The sequence below is a fragment of the Homarus americanus genome, unplaced genomic scaffold (assembly GCF_018991925.1).
Source record: "Homarus americanus isolate GMGI-L3 unplaced genomic scaffold, GMGI_Hamer_2.0 scaffold367, whole genome shotgun sequence".
Taxonomy (NCBI): domain Eukaryota; kingdom Metazoa; phylum Arthropoda; class Malacostraca; order Decapoda; family Nephropidae; genus Homarus; species Homarus americanus.
The window spans coordinates 6,539,189-6,559,519 of NW_024743709.1; the positions used below are offsets into that span (position 1 = coordinate 6,539,189).

General features: G+C 36.4%; 2 protein-coding genes across 8 annotated transcripts; both read right to left on the reverse strand.

Moving 5' to 3' along the window:
- Window positions 1–659: 659 nt before the first annotated feature.
- Window positions 660–10,346, reverse strand: LOC121877361 (nuclear transcription factor Y subunit B-1-like). 7 transcript variants are annotated; one of them, XR_006090971.1, is made up of 6 exons: window positions 10,244–10,346; window positions 7,824–8,071; window positions 4,182–4,271; window positions 3,284–3,391; window positions 1,708–2,634; window positions 660–1,617 (listed from the first exon to the last, which is right to left on the reverse strand). XR_006090971.1 is itself a non-coding variant. In XM_042383087.1 (5 exons), the coding sequence occupies exons 2-5, from the start codon at window positions 8,040–8,042 to the stop codon at window positions 2,470–2,472; spliced, it is 567 nt and encodes a 188-aa protein (XP_042239021.1). In that variant the 5' UTR covers window positions 8,043–8,071; window positions 10,244–10,346; the 3' UTR covers window positions 660–2,469. The 7 variants fall into 7 exon arrangements, 4 of the variants coding, with proteins under 4 accessions (XP_042239021.1, XP_042239018.1, XP_042239019.1 ...); XR_006090970.1 differs by having other exon boundaries at window positions 660–1,665; XR_006090969.1 differs by having other exon boundaries at window positions 1,660–2,634.
- Window positions 10,347–12,944: 2,598 nt separating this feature from the next.
- On the reverse strand, window positions 12,945–20,331 carry LOC121877326. The gene is made up of 3 exons (XM_042383024.1): window positions 19,761–20,331; window positions 18,346–18,547; window positions 12,945–17,245 (listed from the first exon to the last, which is right to left on the reverse strand). Exons 1-3 carry the CDS (start codon window positions 20,152–20,154, stop codon window positions 15,901–15,903), a joined length of 1,941 nt encoding a protein of 646 aa, XP_042238958.1. The 5' UTR covers window positions 20,155–20,331; the 3' UTR covers window positions 12,945–15,900.

The window sequence follows — 20,331 nt, forward strand, 5'->3', positions numbered from 1 at the left end:
AATATTATGGGAATGTTAAGATGGAACCAAATTGACCTATTACCTACTCCCAACAATTGCCTTTACTACCCAAATTTGGGGAGGAAACTCCAGTACAATAATAGAAGCTGACCTTAAGGATCACTTGGTTTCCTTCAATTTCATCTTGTTTTCAGATTCTCACAAGTTACACTGAGGATGGGCGCAACAATAAGTCATTATGTCTATCCAACAGACAAGATATACATACCCCGGTAACTGATTTATTCAAGACTCTTCCGTGTTTAAGACTTCAAATTTTTTTTTAGCTCCAAGGAATTCTAAATAATATTCATCATTCCCACATTAGTCCTGCCATTGCATAAGGAGTATCTTTGGCATTCCTTGTTGAGGGTTAACTTTTTCTTAGCAGATGCTCTACTAAACTCATACACCAAACTTCGTAACTTTTCACCCGAATCATCAGCTAGTGTGAGATGTCATCTGCAAACAACAGCTGAATCACCTCCCAGTTACAGCCTGTATTGTTATTTAGTACTGAACTTTTACTTGGTATGTTTGTGTGAACCCAGAAATAATTATACAGAACTACCAGCTAACCTGCATGACATACAAGAACGTTGTGCCATCCTCAACACAAAGTAAATACCTGTCTCTTGAGATGAATATAGAGGCTACAATATTATCAACTTTTTATTGAATTATATATGATTTTGAATAATATTTAAAATACAGAAAAAATAGTTTCTGAAATCTTACAGATATGAAGCAATTAATGAATTTATAACATTATGCAAATGCTGTGGAATGCAAGAATATTCTGGTTTGATGTTTTCAAATTTTCAAGAATGGTTACAGATGTCAACAGGTTGCTCATAAATTACAGGTGTCCCTTAGTATATAAATTATTTCTATTACATTCCAGCAAAGATTAAAGTTCTCTAGTCACAAGCTGTCGTGGTATCCAAAGTTGAACGCTTCATTTGTTACTGTAATCGATAGATGTCATATTTCTTCATACACATTACTTTACTTAACTTAAACTGTACATGTATGCACTCAATTTTATTACACAAATAATAAAATAAAAAATATTAAATGGTGTAATATCCCCATAAAGCAAACAGTTTTTTGAAAAAGGCACATTTCTTTTACAATTAAAGTGTCTAGTTTAGTGGTGATCCGATTTAAAAAATAATGTTAGTTACCTGCAACCTCTTTGGCTACAGTACTTCAGTAGGTGGTGTGTTCTTAAGTATAGAAGGGATACAGCACAGAGACTTGAAATGACTGAGAGCTCTATGCATATGAGAACAATTTGAAATCCTGTTATAAATATGAAATACAGTACAGTACCTAATTGTTTGTAGATGTAACATTAACCCTATATGATCATGTCCAATTAAAAAAAAAAAAACACACACACAAAGGAAGAACATATTGGGATAACTTTGCTTTTGTGAAAAAATCTCCTTTTCTTACAATCCAAGGCGACCAAAATTTTTATCCACCTGTGATTCATCTAAACATTTTTTATGACATTTACAACAATTTATAGGGGGTTGGTGGCTTAACCCAGAGTACGTACTATACTGAACCTTAGGAGTGGCCCGGTCAGCTTAACCCAGAGTACTGAACCTGGTGTGAGTGGCCAGTTCAGCTTAACCCAGAGTACTGAACCTGGACCTGGTGTGAGTGGCCCGGTCAGCTTAACCCAGAGTACTGGACCTGGTGTGAGTGGCCAGTTCAGCTTAACCCAGAGTACTGGACCTGGTGTAAGTGGCCAGTTGAGCTAAACCCAGAATACTGAAATTGGACCTAGGGAATGGTTATTACAGCATACAATATGCCAGAGCAGAGCTACACTGTCTGGCCGTGGGATGATCAGTCTTGTAAGCCAGGAATCCACAGTGCTATGGTGCCACAAACCTTTCATCCAAACACCAACACTCATTCCCTGATCACTGCCAAACTTTTCCATATTAATTTGATAAAGTGCAGCTAGTCAACAAAATATCACCAAGTGATATATACTTTTATGTAAATTATATTATTTTTAAAAATCTTAGGAGGATGACAGCTATAATACAGAGCCAAGGTAAGTACAGAAAAGTCCCTGAGCTTTTAATTAAAAATTTTAAGGAACATTTGCTTATCATCAAAACTACTGTCTTTAGAAAAAATAAATAAAATTGAATACGCAACTACTTCCCAACAAAGGCATAACTCACACTTTGTGCTGACAATGTTAGAATGTGAGGGCAGAACAGCACACCATACACACAAGTACAGTAGTACGCTTTAACAAAACTTAAAACATCTCCTATTTTACCGGTATACGTGATTATACAACTGCATATTTAGAACAGATCGTGTTCTTCCACACTTTCTCCATGTTCTGTCCCACGAACAATTTGCATAAAAATTCAAAACAAAACACACACACACACACGCACGCACACACACATACACGCACTAAAGAACACAATTTCAACCTAAAGTAAACTGCTGAGTGACCTGACCCGCCGGACCATATGTACACACAATTTCGGACTGATTGACGTGGTCTGTTGAGAAGGTGGTCATGTTATTTGTATAGTCCACATCGAAGGTCCCTTCCAGAGCTCCTTCACTTGGTTTGTCTCCTTTGGTAGACTGAAGGAAGAAAGATCATGTATTAGGGTCTTATAAATGGTTGACTGCACGATGATAAAACAGATGGAAATGAAGAAGGGAATGATAAAACGTGGTGATGATGAAGAGATAATAAAACAATGATAAAACAGGTGATAATGAAGAGGGATGATAAAAAAAATATAATGAAGAAGATGATAAAGTATGATTATGAAGAGGTGAATAACACAGAATGGAAATAACAGTCACGTAAAGTCAATCATACAGTATCACTAAGTAGAATGCATAGTAACAGAGCATTGTGATGGTTAGGTTAGAAGGCATTAAGGTGAATGTCTTCCTCTGTATTTGATGTGATAGGTGTGTGCCAAGCTGTAAATGCTTTGTCCTTATTCATAATCAGCCAAACAATAGTGATTCAAGACTTTTAAAAGGACAATAATAATATAAAGGAACCAATTCTTAATCCACACTGTTCCACTAGAGACAATTTTCTAAAAGAACTATAGGACTGAAAAAAAAATCTTTAGTGCACTGTACAGGGTACAGTAAAATTCTTCCAATTTCTTTTAGGGTTTCAGGTAAATGATTTGGAAAGCCTAATCAACTACCGCAACATCAATGGTTCCACCCACTCCCTCTCATCTACTGGTCCGAGACAATCACTCACCTCACGGAATTTTTGGAGGTAGATTTTTAGTGGCTCCACGTAGTTTTCAAATCCTAATGCATTCATGGCCCACAAGATGTCTTCACCATTGATGGTCTTTCTCTTCTCCTGTCAAGATGAGGAACATTAAGAGCATTGTAAGAAATAACACTACAGTATGATGACCACAGAAATATCCTGCCAGATGAGGTTGGTTAATTGTAATCATGAGAAAGTACATTAAGTGAATACCTATCAACTTACTCTCCATTCCCATCCAAGTACAGCTGTGCAATATCTCCCACGCCTTTTAACACATTATGCAATCGTCCTCTTGCTAAGTGGGGGTGAATAAATCTAACTCTTCACACTGTACACTTTGATTAGTAGTCATACAGTCTTTCATCTTTCCGTTAATTTTCATGCTTAAATCCTTCCCACTCGGCAATGTCTCATTGTTATTGCTCATTTATGCTCATGCTACACATCTAAACCTTAAACCTTGGTAATATACTGTATCTCTTACTATACTGTCCACCACACAACATTAATTCTTCACCAATCCCTCATTCATCACATTCTCTTCACCTGTATGCATTTACTTTCACCACCTGTGCTTATTTACTATTGAAGTATTAAGAAAATTAAGAAATACTGATCTCATTTACATAATGTCCAAAAACTGTAGTGTACTGATAATATATAAACAAGGATGACCATTGCGTTCACTTAACCTCTTGTGTATGGGGTCGCCTCTGAGCTGAATATAATCATCCATTGTTAGCCAAATAAAATATTAAAAGTGGCGTCCCTGTAGTGAAGTGATTAAGAGCGACACACTAAACAAAATGATGAGCAGAAACTCTTAAAATGTAATGCAGAGCATAGCTAGATAATTAGCCACCATACACCAACTAACCTGGTGGCAGCGGTCAGATGCTTCACTTGTTACAAAACTGATGAACTCACTAACACACTCCTGTACACATTCACGAGCATCTTTGGCAATCTGGAAAAGAAGACGGGTTCTTTTTAAGATTAACGATAGTATTTACAAAAAGTGATGTTAACCCTTAGTCTACTGTATACAGGGGGTCCCCAAGTTATGGGAGTGATCCTAGCATCGTCAACTCCTATGGCAGGGGCAGATCCAGATACAGGCATCCCCCGCATTACGGAAGGGTTGCGTCCCTGGAAATTTGACCGCATCGCTGAATTCTGTAATGCGAAACCTATTTTCCCATTGACTTCCATTATAAAACTGGAGATGCATTCCTAAGGAATTTTTTTCGGCCCCCAAAAAGTAATTCAAGCACTTTTATGAATGAAAAACATTTATAAACACATATAAATACAGTACATTAAATAATTTATGATATATCCTCTTGAAATATCAGTTTAATATCCAATGTAAAGCCTTTGCGGCTTCTTTTTGCACTGCTGCGGTCACTTCCACTTGATGGCCTCTTTCCAGTCATCTTGAATAAGGGTAATGCTCTGTACTGTACTTACTGTATGTTTGTAAAAGTTAAATCAAACTGCTGGGGCGAGAAACATGCACGCACACTGGATGTAAACAATGGAGTGACTCCTCATAGCGACGCCAAGCTTGGCGGTAGCAAACACCAAGAAATCCACACCAAACAAAATATAATTTTTAACAAATTTTTTTAATTTTATAGTGTTTTTTTTTTATTGTTAAAATTTACTCAAATTTCCGTAAAGGCGAATTTACGGGCTGTATCGCGAAATTATTGGTCATAATTTACAAATTCCGTAAGAGCAAAATTCCGCAACCCGGGGCATGCCTATACAGTATATCAAAGAGAGGGGGTTTCCAAGAAGTTTTGGGTGGGGAACAAGGTGAACAAAGTGAACCCATCCAGTGGGGGGGGCACTATAAGCCCCCCCCCATTTTTTTTAAATCTGACCAATATCATGGGCATTTTGAGATCATATTGAAGCCATGTGCAATTGATATTAGGAGATATTCTAAGGTCAATAGTAATTACTTTTTACTCAACATAAGTGACCGAATACAAGCTGTATTAAAGAAAAATTATTGGAATTTTCTGATGAAAAGGGGGTCCTGATCCCCAGGATCCAACCCCCTCCCCAGCAGTGCCGGATTTAGACCTGTGGAGGCCCATGGGCAGCCTCTTTGTGGAGGCCCCCCCATTATAACTACCCAAGAGGGTGGGGTGGCGAGTGAAGCGAGCCTAAACATCTGGGAGTTCCGGGGGGCGCTGTAAGCCCCCGGGAAAATTTTGAAATTTGAACACTTCTTTGGAGAATTTTGAAACCATATGCAGTTACAAGTATATTAAAAATATTAAAAATAAACGGTTCATAGGAAAACCAGATATTCATGAATTTCAAGGAGTAGCTAGCCTAATTTCTATCACGCTTCTTGCTGAACATAGTTTTATGTGATGGAATAGATAAACATGAATTTTAAAGAATGAAAATAAAAACAATCCAAATGAATAAACAAATAAATAAAATATTGTAATATGTGGAGGCCCCTGGGCAGCAGCCCACTTTGCCCACTCCTGAATCCGGCCCTGCTCCCCGGATCCTCCCTTGTATGGGCAAGCCATCTTCAGAGGTCAAGATAGTGGATACACTTTTTTCTGTACTTTATCTACATGAATTACTTATATTTGACATTTAAGGGTTATAACTTACGATTTTACAGGTAAGTATGGATTTTATTTGTATCTTATTGCAAAATTAACAAGGTTGTGAGTTATGAACAAATCAACTTGTGAAGAGTCCAAGAAAGTAACTTGTTCATAACTCGGGAGCCCCTGCATACACTACACACATGCATCACCTTCTCCACAAGTATAAACACCAAGGCTCTGTTGCAAGACTGTCAAGCAACAGGCTGGAAATAGCATCTATGACTGAACACAACTGTTGGTTCCTCACTTACTCAGAGGGTACATATGGACAATAGGTCCTTATTATTGGAAATGGTTTTATTCATTGTATCCCAATTTAATTATCAAACATTTTAAGAAGACAAACAATTTTTGTACAACTTGAAAACCCCAAATTGTGTAAGTAACCAGAAAATTTCAAAGGATTCAACGAGAAAGTGTTTGTCAAAATTCAATATACAGCTCCTCCCCGACTTACGACGGGGTTAGGGACTCAAATCCAGGTCGTAAGTCGAAAATGCTTAAATAATACATAGAAAATCTAAAATGGGTGTCTCTTTTTCTTCTCAGCACCACAAAACTCTCACTTTTAAGCTTGCCAGCCATTTTAAAGTGAATTACAAACGAAAATTTTGTCAGTACACCGCGCAATCACTGACGTTGGGACTCAAAAATACGTAATTTGAAAATTTTTTGGTATGACCGAGGCGGTCGTATGTCCGGGTGGTCGTAAATCGAGTAGGTCGTAAGTCGGGGAGGAGCTGTACAATATAAATAAAACTAAATTCAACTTCAATACTCCAAATATGAACTTAAAGAGTTTTGTTGTTCCCAAACATTATTTCTGATCAAAAAATGAAATATCACAAAAAGGGAAAACTTCACATTCTAAACAGCAGAGGTACCAAGTCTGAATTTTAATCAACAGGTTGCAGAACTAAGCAGAATCACATTTGACTAGGTCTATCAAAAAAAGCATCTGAAGAAATACCAAATATGAGACATGCCGGGCAGAGTGTAAGAGGAGGTTACCCAACTACAGGTTGGACCCCGCTAATCTGGGACCCGATAGTCAGCTTTGATGGTTCGGGACAGTGTCATAGCTCACTTCTAGTGGGTGTTACCACTAAATTTTACCTTTAAATACTTACAATTTACCCATAAATATGCCTTCTAAGAGAACAGCAAGCAGTGGAAGTGATTGCAATGTGGCAAAATGTAAGCAAGTGACATTAACTATTTTAGACAAGATGTCTATTCTGTACTGAAGAAATTAGGCACCTAAAGTACATTTTATGCATTATTTTGCCCTTTTTAACCTTGGCTTCGATGGTTTGGAATTTTCGCTAATCCAGAACCTGTCTGGTCCCAAGCTTCCCAGATTAGCGAGGTCCAACCTAAACTTAAGTAAGTTAGGACTGTCATCTTATCTAATATATATATATATATATATATATATATATATATATATATATATATATATATATAAAAACATCAGATCATGTACTAAAATGACAGTCTCAAAAACTACAGTAATGTGAATATATTACATATAGATAGTAAAAAGATGCCGGTAAGGTAAGTTAAGGTAACATACTGTACTGTATATGTGTGTGTGAGGATAGAGGAGGAATATGTAAGCACACATTGAAAATGACTGAAGTAGCTAAGGTCTGTGATGATTATATATCAAGTCAGGAAAAAGGTGTACTGGACAGGATAACTGGTAGGTAGATACTGTACTACTCAAAGGAAACAAAACTAATGTCAGAAATGTCTACTCTTATTATGTAACTCATAAAAAAAGAATAAAAAAAATGAATACAGTACTGTACAGTATTAGGAAATTCCCTTTTAGTAGACATAGCCTACAATTTCATCCCAGCAACCCTTACCTTGTTGTATCCTACCTTGCCAGTCTTCGGAATCCCCTTCTTCATTATCCGGGCAACGTTCGCTATGGGTAAAAAACGATCTTGTTCCCGCAGTAGGTGAGGGACGTCGTCTTTATCTTCGTCTTCGTGTTGATGGCCATGAACACTGTGACCCTCCACCATGTACTGTTCATTAGACAGGAACGAAGCCCCAATATCATCTGCCTCTGCACCTTCCATCTTTTAACAGACTCAGGTGGTACTGCAGTCTGAAAATACAATATGTTTTATCTTTGGTGAAATTGATACTCAACAATATGGGCAAAAAAGTTTAACACATTCAACTTTCATAAAACCTAATAATGTGTCAGCTGAGATGGATGCACCAATAAACAACGAATTTACTAAAGGGGTAAACCTGATAAAGCAACTAAATTTAGTCCTCTGTATTTCATCTGGTATAACAAATATTTAATTTACATTTCAACAAAACCCATTCACTACAGGGACACCACTTTGAATACTCAAAGGTGTCATAGCAAATTAGCACTGGTGGGGGGGTGATCATGGTAACACTGAAGGACAATTTCATGCCTAAATCTGAACTTTACATTTCTCTATAAATATAAAGGTTTCATATTTCACGAGAAGGCCAAAAAGTTTATAATAAAAACATTTTTCGTAAAAACGATAGTAGAATTTTTTTCCTGAAGAGCAAATTGAACTCCAACACCATCGGTCCTATGTTTTCATCCAGCACTTTTGGAATGTTTTGTTGATGCCTCTTACAGGCAGTTTTATTTTTATTTATTTTTTTTTTATACACAGCATTCGGTTAGGTTAGGTTAGGTTTAACTGGTGGAATAATTTGCCAAGGTCTAGGAGTATTTATTCTTAAAGTGAGCCAACCTAACTAATTTAACCTAAAATAGTGGCAGAGAATAATAATAGTAAAAATAAAAAAATAAAAAAATATGCTACTCCAGCTTATTGAGAAAATATTGTGGTTATTTGTCCGGTGAGAGACATTTACTTATTTCCGCTTTGTTCTGAAGTATTAGGTACCGCTACACTATACAATTTATGAAGCAGCTACATGGCTCTTTTATTGTGACTTCTTAGCTAACAGTCTGTGTGGCTGTGATATTGCATTCTTAAAGAACAGAATACATTTCATCCAACATTTTGCCTTACAATAACCAGATTCTTGGCAGGTGAACCTAACCTAACCTGTCAAAAACAAAGAAGTGTGTAATAATGAAAGCATTAGTACACCGGTATTCAATGAACTGAATACCCAAAATATACACATCAACTGCCCACCACGTTAACTCTGTGGACTAATATTTTGGCCCCACGGCCTGTGGGTGAGGTAGCCCCAGTATTATGGCCAACCATTTCGTATAAATTATCATTCATAAAGTGAAACAAACTAAAATACCTGAACTTGAGCTTGACATTGTTATATCAATTAGGTTCGGTTAGGTAGGTTAGTTTGGTTAATTTTAAGAAAGATAAAATATGTAACATAGCATTTCATGAAGCTCCCAGACCCACTGACTATGAACGATGCAATAATTATTTTATGCTCGTTAAATACAAGATTAACCACCAATAAATTTTATGGTTAGTTCACATTAACCTTCATACATTGTAAATGCCTTTGTCTCAGAGCTGGCAGTGTAGTACACAATGGTCACACATTACACTGGTACATCCAATGTCATCCATAGTAACCTTGTCATTTCAAATACAGTATAATTATCACTCAATTAAGACAATAAACTAAAAAATCAATAATTTAGGAGAGTTTCAGGTCACACTACAGACTTACAAAGGAGTTAGTTGGTCACTGTCCCACACATTCATGTTTCTCCTCAAATGCCAACATTCCTTTGTTCAAAAGATCCAACACAACTCCTCTACCACACCTGAACTATATCTTTGTCATCCAACCATTAACATATTCAATATATCAATAGTAGAGAAATTGCTTAAGATAATTAATAAGAAAATGTGTAAAATAACCCCAAAAAATAATGTATAAGAATTACATGGATTATAATATTTTATCACACGTTTTTTCCGGACATACTAAAGTTAATTAAGATTCTGGCTTCACCTGAGATTAAATATAAGCACATCAGGTGTCCAGACCTGATGATTGGTACAGGTGATCCCAAGGGCCTGGCCATGGCTCCATCCCCCAACACTAATATTAGGATAGACAGACATACAACAGGACCAGGGGAACAAAATTCTCCAGTCGGCCATTTCTTCTTAAAAAATTTCCCTCTCCTCCTCAAGTCTTTTTTGTGGGTGTTTGTAGGCCGCCCACTTCACGCCCGCGGGAACCACCTTCACACGATCACCCATCGTTCCCTAATGGGCGGTGAGTGAAGATTGGCAGATAATTATTGGCGCCAAACATGAAAAGTTACCTGAGATTGGACGAAATAACGGCGACTACAGATTGGTCAGAAGCGGCCACTCACAGCGCGCCGGGCCGTAAACAAACCATCATTGGCTGTTACCTCTGCCTCCCCACCTTCCATGGCTCTCTATTGGTTATTTTCCCCCTTCATATGTAATCCCCTTATAAAACTGATATCCAACTCCTTCATTACTGATAATATATCCACAATCGCGGGAAATAAAATGATGTTATTTATTGTTTCATGCCTGCAGAGTTAAGTCACCAGAACAGCTGTAGTACCGAGAGCCACACATAATTATCGTACATTTACAAAATGGAAAAAATTTGTCAATGGATATACAGTATATCAGTATATTAATAAAAGGTACTCATGAGTTTCTATGCTTGATAGCTTATACTGCTAAATAAAATCTACTGAAATTAAAAGCAAAATAAATATAAACGCCCAAGATATACACCGGAATTCCCGATAACTTGGAATACTCAGGTGTCTGTAGTGGTAAAAAAAAGGCTATTATAGCTATTGTTCAATATATTAACACATCAATTGTATAATTTATATGTATTTGATATCAGTATCCTTTGGACTATATCTACAGCCTAACCATAAAATCATAATAATAATTTGTATCCTATTCCTACAACCACTCAAACTCAACTCCAGTAGTTTGCAATAATTACTAATAATATCAAATAACAAAGCATATATACTCATACATTGATATACGTTGTAAATATACCAGCTAGCATCTTAAAAATAGTTATTGACTGATAAGACAACCTTTATAATGTACGTAACTTTACCACCAAATATACGATGGGTTGTTGTAGTGAGCAGTAGGGGCGCAGGATGGAACAGCCGTCTTGACCGATGCTGTATCAGTATTTAGTCACAGATAAATGTATATACGTGGCATTCCTTCACTACAAAGCTAAAGTTACATCATCAATTAATCAAAAAAAAATCTTCGTAATATGATGAAAGTAATAATTGTACTTTCAAGGGAAAATTTTGTAGGGATATACATGAAAATCTAGTTTTTATTGTTACGAAATATTTTGAAATCATCTCTAATAACTGTATATAATATTGCAAACGACTCCAACCAGTTGAATTCAAAGTCGAGTATATTAAAGTAAATAAATCTGTATTTAAACATCGTGTGGGTTTGAGTTGATTAAAAAAAATACAAATGGACCGTAATCATTAAAGTTTTGTTTGGTTATTTTCTTGGGATCAAATAAGACACAAAAACTTGGTCCAACTTTCATCATTGCAATTTCATGTAATATATTAAAAAAAAAGTTCAAAATTTTATATTTTCGGAAGACGTCAACACTTATTAAACTACAGCAATAGGGAGAAGGATTAGGAAACTTGAGAACAATGAGAAAGTGACAATTATTAAAGAATTCGTTTCTTTCTTTAGTTTTAAGAAAATAATTAGTTCCAATATCCTCATCAACCCTCCATCCTGTATTATCAATGTCTCCTGCAACAATCCATTCCTATACCCGCATAACGTTAAATCCTTAGTGATGGTTTATCGTAGAGCAGTCATCAGTGTTTGCATCACCTCACCTGCTGTTAGCCTCCATACCTGCCAACCCTGTGCCCCCTCCTCCCCGCACGCCCCAGTAGTTTAAATGTATGCCGCATCTCTACATTTTCAGAACTTCTCATGTAATTTTAGTAACTGTCTCACTAAAATTATATCTATTTATTATTCATCATACTATTAACACTTTCAGAATCAGTTAGAACACTGTAGCCTATCACAGTACTGTGTTACATCTAAATTATTTGGTATAGGCGAAGATATGTCTTCAATATACTAAGCGGTAAAATAAAAACAGGCTTAATGAAAACCGTAATGCACCTTAATAGCATTGTGGCACCTTCATTTTACTTTACTTTTTTATAAATATTTCTTTCACTGAATGTCTCACCGAACAGGTCTATACTTTGGTCACTCGTTTTTTTTTTCTGGGATTAGCTCACCCGGGCACAGGTCACTGACCCACATCAGGGCCTGGGGGGCGAAAATATAACAATAATAAAATAATAATAATAATAATAATAATAATAATAATAATAATAATAATAATAATAATAATAATAATAATAATTCAGATAAGTAAAATTTATAATAAAAATACAAAAATTAAAATAAAATAACAACAATAATAACAACTGCAATTATAATAATAATAATAATAATAATAATAAAGAACCATAAAGAAATACAAAAATTAAAAAGATAGAGTGAGAAACAATATAGTATGTACAGTATGTTGTGTTGTCAATGGTAAGAGAAACAATTGAGGCCCTGCAATTGTGTGTAAATGAGACAGAAAGTCAGATCAGCAACCTGGGACTTGGTCACAATTTTTTTGATACCATATGGCAGCAGGGTCTACCATTAGTTTAGTTGCAATAAAAAAATTGTCCATTGTAGTGCCTTTGCATGAGTAAATTGTAAATGCATAAGAAAACTGCTGTACAATGTCCCTGTAGACTTTTGTGAGAGTCTAAGAAAAGGCACTGGAGTACTGTACTGAAAGTGGAAAATTTATACACAGGAGACAGGTACAGCACCATAGCATGAGCATGTCCGGTCTTATATAAGTCAAGCTAAAATTCCTCAACACATTATAATCTATCAACACACATATGATAGGAATATTCATCAGAGTACAGTAAAAACTTTTTAAGAGATTTTAATATATTTTTATATTAAACTATAAATTACATCACACAAAAAAAAGATGGTGCAATTTATAGATGGACTATTATGGCCCGATTTAAATTTAACAAGAACTTCACAATATAAACATAAATGCATAACAAATATTGAAAGTAAAAATATTAACACCATCCATCTTAGTTTATTATATCCTGGCCAAATGACTACTGTTCACATACAGATCTTAATTGAACATGACAACATGGGATTAAGCGACACCAGTAATCTATCACTGACACACTGTATCGATAATTCATTCTGGTGTAAGTATCTTATTATGTTCTGGTGCACACTATAACATTCTCAATGTTATGTACATTTTAAACAGCAAGCAGATGGTTTATGGACTGAGTTTGAGTTGTACTGTATTGCTCCTTAGGACAATTAAATACTGAGGGCAGATGAAGTGATTTCATACCAACACCAAGGGACTGGCAGTTGACCTGGATGCAGCAATGTGCATCAGTATACAGGTAAAACTATACTGTCAAGTGTTTAGTAAGTACAGTAGAGTATAACCTGCTTTACTTTATAAATGTCTATCAATGAGGGATTAATCTTGATATCCCATTCTACAAAACAGCATGGAAATGACTCGATATACAGTAACCAGGACTGCTCACACTGTTGACGGGAAGTTACATGAAAATCAGTTGATCTTCCCTTCTCAAACCTCCCCCTTGAATGAATAAAATGGTGTGGGACATGTTAACACTCACAGCACAGGGCTTGGAGTCTGTCACTATACTAACAAGAGGCTTCTATTTGTCACATAACTTGGCTATAAAACATCAAACTGTATTGTGTATCAATGCAGAAATTGCTGATAATTTATTGCACAGGAACATCAATTAATTTTCAAATTAGCTCCAGTCAAAAATTTCAGGGATCTTGGTAACCTGGATTTCCAGCCCATAGAAATGCAGTACTATATAGCTATACAGTACTACCAGAGTTGGCCGAGTTTACAAAAGTTATCTGTAATCATGTGTATGAAAGGGTGTACATATTGTATGCCCAAAGCACACATATTCATACTGTATATCAATAAGTTATAAATTGTGATGGAAAACCTACCACAAATTTATAGTTTTGTACAACTAAACAGACGTATGTGTAGCGAGATAATGTGAGAGGGGGCAACTGACTGAAAGAGGTACAGTATAAGCTCCCAACCCAAGAATATTAGTCTGCATGAAAAGGATGGGTTAAATTACCCTGGAAAATATCTCCACTGTTACTTGTATATTTCACTTGAAAGCCTGCTGCTGAAACCATTTGTTTGATCTTCATTACAATATTCACTAACCTTCTTACAAGTATTATTTGTCTAGATATCTGCATCACAAGATCAGACATCTAAGCAGCTTGAGTCAAGAGGTCTTTTAGGTTAAGACCCATAATAATGCAACTGTTTTCATTGGGATTTTCACTAAACAGTAATGTATGTGTGTTTTAATTTACAGTATTGAATAGAACGAGCATAACTGGAAAAACAATCACTGGACTATGTCTGATGTTAGCATGAACAAACCACTGAGTACAGTATTGCCAAATTTGAGTACTGTATTGCACAGTACTGTATACTATTCAATGGTTTGTTCCTGCTCATTCCAAGACAAGACCTCAGCCACGAAAGTCACATGGGGAAAGCTTAAGACCGCAAGGTTATATCCTCCATCTTCAACCCCTCCTGAGAAGCTGAACCTCCTCATCCTGAAGAAGTTTTTTTACTTCTTCGGGTATAGAGGGGGATTATGAAGGTCATCATCAGCTGAGTGGTGGCCCTATGGTTACTTTCGGTGACTTGGGGGGGGGGGGGCAAACAACCGAAGGACATTACGTGCATCAATGACATGCCAGTCAAGCTGACTGTTGAATTCTGGGACAACACAGTGTGTGGGGGGTCATCTCCCACACCGATATAGAACATATGAAGCCCAATGAACTCATCATAGAATGCGCAGTCCAGAGGAAACTATCGAGATCTGACAGGGATGTCACCTCTGCCGTGGTTGGTTTCCTCGGTGCACTTCCCAAAGAGATTTTACTCGGATAGGACATCGTTCCAATAAAACCATACATACCAAGACCAACGAAATGCCAGGCTTGTAAGGTCTGCGCCACATGTGGAACGACCGAGCACCAGCAGACCTCATCTAAAGCAACACAGAAGAAGTGTGCAGTCTGCAGCGGTCCTCATTCCTTCTCCGACCAGGAGTGCCCCAAGTGGAGGGAGGAGTGAAGGATAGCCAAGTTGCAATACAAGAAAAACTGAACTATAAGGAGGCTATCCTTAAAGTTAAGAAAGAAGAAAAGAAGAACAAAGAAATAGAAGAAAGAAGAAAAGAAGAAACAAGAGAACAAAGAAATATAGACAAAGAAAAGAAGAAACATGAAGATGAAGAAAGCAATGAAATAGAAGAACAAGAAAACTAAGAACAGCATATTTGTGAGGAAGAAGATCAAATGTGGACCATCTAGAAGAAGAAAAAGAACAAAAGGAAGAGAACGAGAATATAAAAATAACAAGACTACAGCCATGATGACCTAAGATGTTGACGGCCAGTAAAACAAATCAAGCAAGCAAGTTCCTGCTAGAATTGGACATTTGGGTAGATGCCGGGAACAGGAAGAGATAGAAAGGACAAAGTGGAAATTCCACAAGAAAAAATAAAGCTGTGGAAAGAAATTTTTTTTTATATATGAAAGTTTGAAAATATACTGACAATATCATGGGGGGCTTGATAAATGTGAATGAATATGAAATAACGATATCAGGTAGGTGATATTTACATCCCACTACTGTACATGGTGGCTGGTGTCAGAAGCAAACACAAACTCCTCCTGTCTTCCCAACTGCTGTACAAGACAATTTCTGCACTGGTCAGGTACTCCCTCTACATTACTGACCCTAGACATATGAATGTTCTCCTAACTGATGGAGACTATTATCAGCTACATCTACTTCATGATATTCTAAAGGCTCTAACTTAACATGTTTTACATTGACCAGATCTCCATCAATCTCTATCTCAACCTCCATGGCTTGATCACACATATCTGGGGTATTTTCTTTGGTAACTGACATGATGATGGGTTGATTGACATGACCGACACTGGATCTTGACGAGCTATTGGTTGAGGGATAATTAGTCAATGAGCTGGGATTATCTGATGGCATTTGGGCGGAGGACATTTTACCCATTTCTTCTTCACTTTTTGCAGGAAACTTTATGTGGTTTTTTCTAGGTCTGCCAGGACGCCTCTTTTGGATAGCAGTCGGTTTACTCTGTACTACTTTATTTTCATTTTGAGGAAGAATTAATTTTAGAGATTCACCATTAAGGGAGGCTGGCAAAAACTGCATATTTGACCCACTTAAGACAGGAAGCATGAAATTCATATGAGACTCTGAAGAATTTTCTAATGATTCGGATATGTTCACTGCTGGAGTTTTTCTGGGCCTCCCTCGTGTAGCTCCTCGTCTCTGCTGCAAATCTGAACCCCAACATCCGCTCTGAGTGAGTTCTGGTTCCTTTTTAATAATTTGTTCTTCACTAGTGTAAACATTTTCTGATGCGTAATGAACGTCAAAATTATCTCCATTCTCCCAACATTCTATTACTTGGTTAATAACAGATATACGTTCCCAAAACACATTTGTCTCACAACTGTGCATCAGGTCAATTAACTTTGCATTCACTTCATTGATAACTTTCTCCTTCCATTTAGGCTGTAGAGGTTGTTGTCCTTCTATATGCTGGTGAGGAGGCTGGTGATGCTCTTGTTCCGGGTGAAGTATATTTTCATCGCTGACATCATTGACATCGTCCATACCTATCTTCTCATCGACAATTTCAATGTCATTATTATCTCTTCCATCACAGCCATCCTCCTCTTCCACATCCTGGGTTTTGGGGTCTGATTTAAGTGACCTAACAGCAGAACCAGAATTTGTCATCTGATTCATTTGCAGTGCCTTCAGTCTTGCTCGTATGTTCTTTGCATCCTGAAGCGTGATGGGTCTGTTGAAGTGCTCTTGTAAGAATTGCTGTAATTCACGACTGCTTGATATCAACTCTATGACATCGGTCACCTGCCTCAGCTCAGAGTTACTGATGCGCCTGTTGATGGCGTAGTATGGAGCCATTTCATTGCTCACCTCGTGGTTGTGCTGCATATTTGCTTGAGATATAACAAGAGCTCCTCTGTTGTAGGAGAGTGACAACACACACTCACATCCACAGGGAAGGTATCTGTAAGATCAAACACAATTTAGCATCAATGTTCAGATATCTTCAACCAATATGCCAGCCAGTCCCCCAACTAACATTGCTAAAAGAGTAAATGAACAAGTCTTTTTATTTCTCTTTTTTTTTCTTCATATGATAGACTTAGGGACATGTAAAGAAAAGTTGTTTGGTTTTTATTCATCGCCGCACACCCAAGAAACCTATCACTGAGCTTTTTTCATTGTCTTCAGAAAATAATATTAAATCCATACGGTATTTACCATATTACAGTATCTGCTTATTTACTTGGTTTTTTATCAAATTTGGAGTACAATTATTGAGACATAAATGGTAGGTATTAGATATATTGTCCTGAACTGTTAAAAAAAGTGTTTTATTCATTGGTGTAATATGATGGAGAACTTTTATATTGTACTTAAGCTTGTAAGTACAAATAACTCAATATGTTGTTTAGTTTTTTAGACAAGAAAAACCTGTGAAAGAAAATGAAAGGAATAAAGTAGAATTTTAAAAAATTTTAATAAAAGAAATTTTGTCTCTCTGTGTTGCATTTAGAAAATAGATTCATATACTGTATACAGTACAGTAGTACCCATATCCGAGAACCAAACTATACAGTATTTTTTATATACAGGCAGTCCCCGACTTACGACAGGGTTGGGGACCCAAATCCAGGTCGTAAGTCGAAAATGCAAAAATAACACATAGAAAATCTAAAATTGGTGTCTCTTTTTCTTCTCAGCACCACAAAACTCTCACTTTTAAGCTTGCCAGCCATTTTAAAGTGAATTACAAAAGAAAATTTTGTCAGTACACAGCGCAATCACTAACGTCAGGACTCGAAAATACGTAATTTGAAAATTTTTTGGTACGACTTGGGCGGTTGTATGTCCGGGTGGTCATAAGTCAAGGAGTACCTGTACTGTACATGATCTAGGCAGCAAGGGTGAATTACAGGAAATTGTTTAGCCAGGATATCCAAACATGCCGATATATTGCACAGTGTCACCCACAACTTTTCACTTCAAAGTATACTTGTATAATTCCATAAGTACTGTTTGGATGCATTTACAATACTGTACATTATTATTTGTATACTGTACCTTTGTTTGGTGCGAATACCTTGGCCAGCTATCTTGGGTTGGCCATAGTGCACACAGCAGTACTTTACAGACACAAACTTGAACCGAGCAGGAATGAAATGCTTCTTTCTGCGGGAGTTCTCATAGACAACACTGCACGATGACTTGATGCGGAACACTGATCCCGTCTCCTTCTTGAACTGGTTGAATAAATCTTCAAATTCTGTCAGAAAAATATGTAATTACTACCATATCCAAATGGACAATTAATATAGACATTAACAGCAATTACATTACTAATTAACATGTTCCCAACTGCACAACTGCAAAATTTTACCACAATGGTAATCAGTAATTCAGTGATCTACATGCAGTACTGTACTGTATTAGGTGTGTTCTGAATTATAAATCTTTTCATCTAATTTATTTCAACAAGATATTACTGGGCTACCAACATTTTTGTTAATACTGTATATATGCACAGTAAATGTGCTGACTTGGTTAAACCTAACCTAGCTCTTTAACTCACAACCAAGTCTAAGATAACATTCTACTTTAACTGAGTTTTTTCTCTTGATCTTTGTATATTAAGCAACTGGTCAAGAGTACTACAGATATTTCTACTTGGTTTTCTACCCTTCTCCCCACCTGTCTTACAGTGATAGCATCAAGTGAACATCACAGTTCTAAGTCTACAGTGTTATTTATAGGAAAAATTTTGAAAAAAAAAATTATGAAATTGCAATACATTATTATTAATATTGATTTCCTCAAGGTATGGAATAAGTTGTTTTGCCTGTAATAATTGTTGCAACTACCAGTAAGTGGTTCAGGTGTGCATGTGCTGCAGAGTATTATAAAAATGGTGGAAGATAAAGTGGTTCCTGTGTAAATTGTAGATATGTATATATATATATATGTATATATATATATATATATATATATATATATATATATATATATATGGAAAAGGACTGGTTAGTCCTACACCTAATTTATTTTATTCTCAAGGTAAGAAAAAACTTTTCTTTTACAGATATTTTTCGTTAGGTAGCTGGTTAACCCGGTCCCTTATCCTTAAACATTACTAAATCTTTCCTATTTTAACACTACGGTATTATTTTCCCTTTCGCTAACATGAGATTTGTTCTATGTATTAAAGATATCTGAGAATATCCGGTTAAAGTCCTTAAGTAATAAGGTGGTAGCTCTTCCCTACACTTTACATTAGTTATCAAATATTACTAAACTCAGTCATGTCAATATTATTTCGTCCACAAACGTAGTACTGTACTATATATGTATGATTGAATGTATAACTTGTGACTAAATAAATACTACTTTATAATTGTTATCCACCGTAAATGTATATATATATATATATATGTATGAATGTACTGTATAAATAATACTTTACTAAATCAACTCCAGTCAACCTTTAAAGCTGTTGAAGGTAGTGTGGGCAAAGACTCGGTCAAAATGATGAGCTAGATCCACAACATAGTCTTGGTTGGCATGTTCCTCTCCTGTTGTGTCATCTATCTCTACCTCCACCTCCACTGGGGCTCCTGTAGTAGTAGTGGTGTTGGTCTCCTCCATTACCCATGACGTTTCCACCACATCCAGTACTGCCTCCACCAATTCCTGTCCTCCTTCTCTTGTTGTGGTGGTGATTCTGGTCTCCTCATCATCTTCTCTCTCATTGTCAGATTGATGGAGAACATTATCAGACACTTCATCCCTCACCTCTGCTTCTTGTTTGAGTTTATTATTACTATTATTACCTTCACCGCGGGTCTTGGTTTCCTCATACTCTTGCTTCTCTTCCATTTTTCTCTTATTTTACGATCATTTTCCACTATTTGAGAATTACCAAATATTTTATCCCATCGGAGAGGTATGGTGAGCGTTAAATGGTTATCTGGATCTGTTAATAAAAATCCTTAATAAGGTTTCTTCACCGTTGGTTGGGAATAAACTGTGAAATAAACAACATGTCACTGCTGC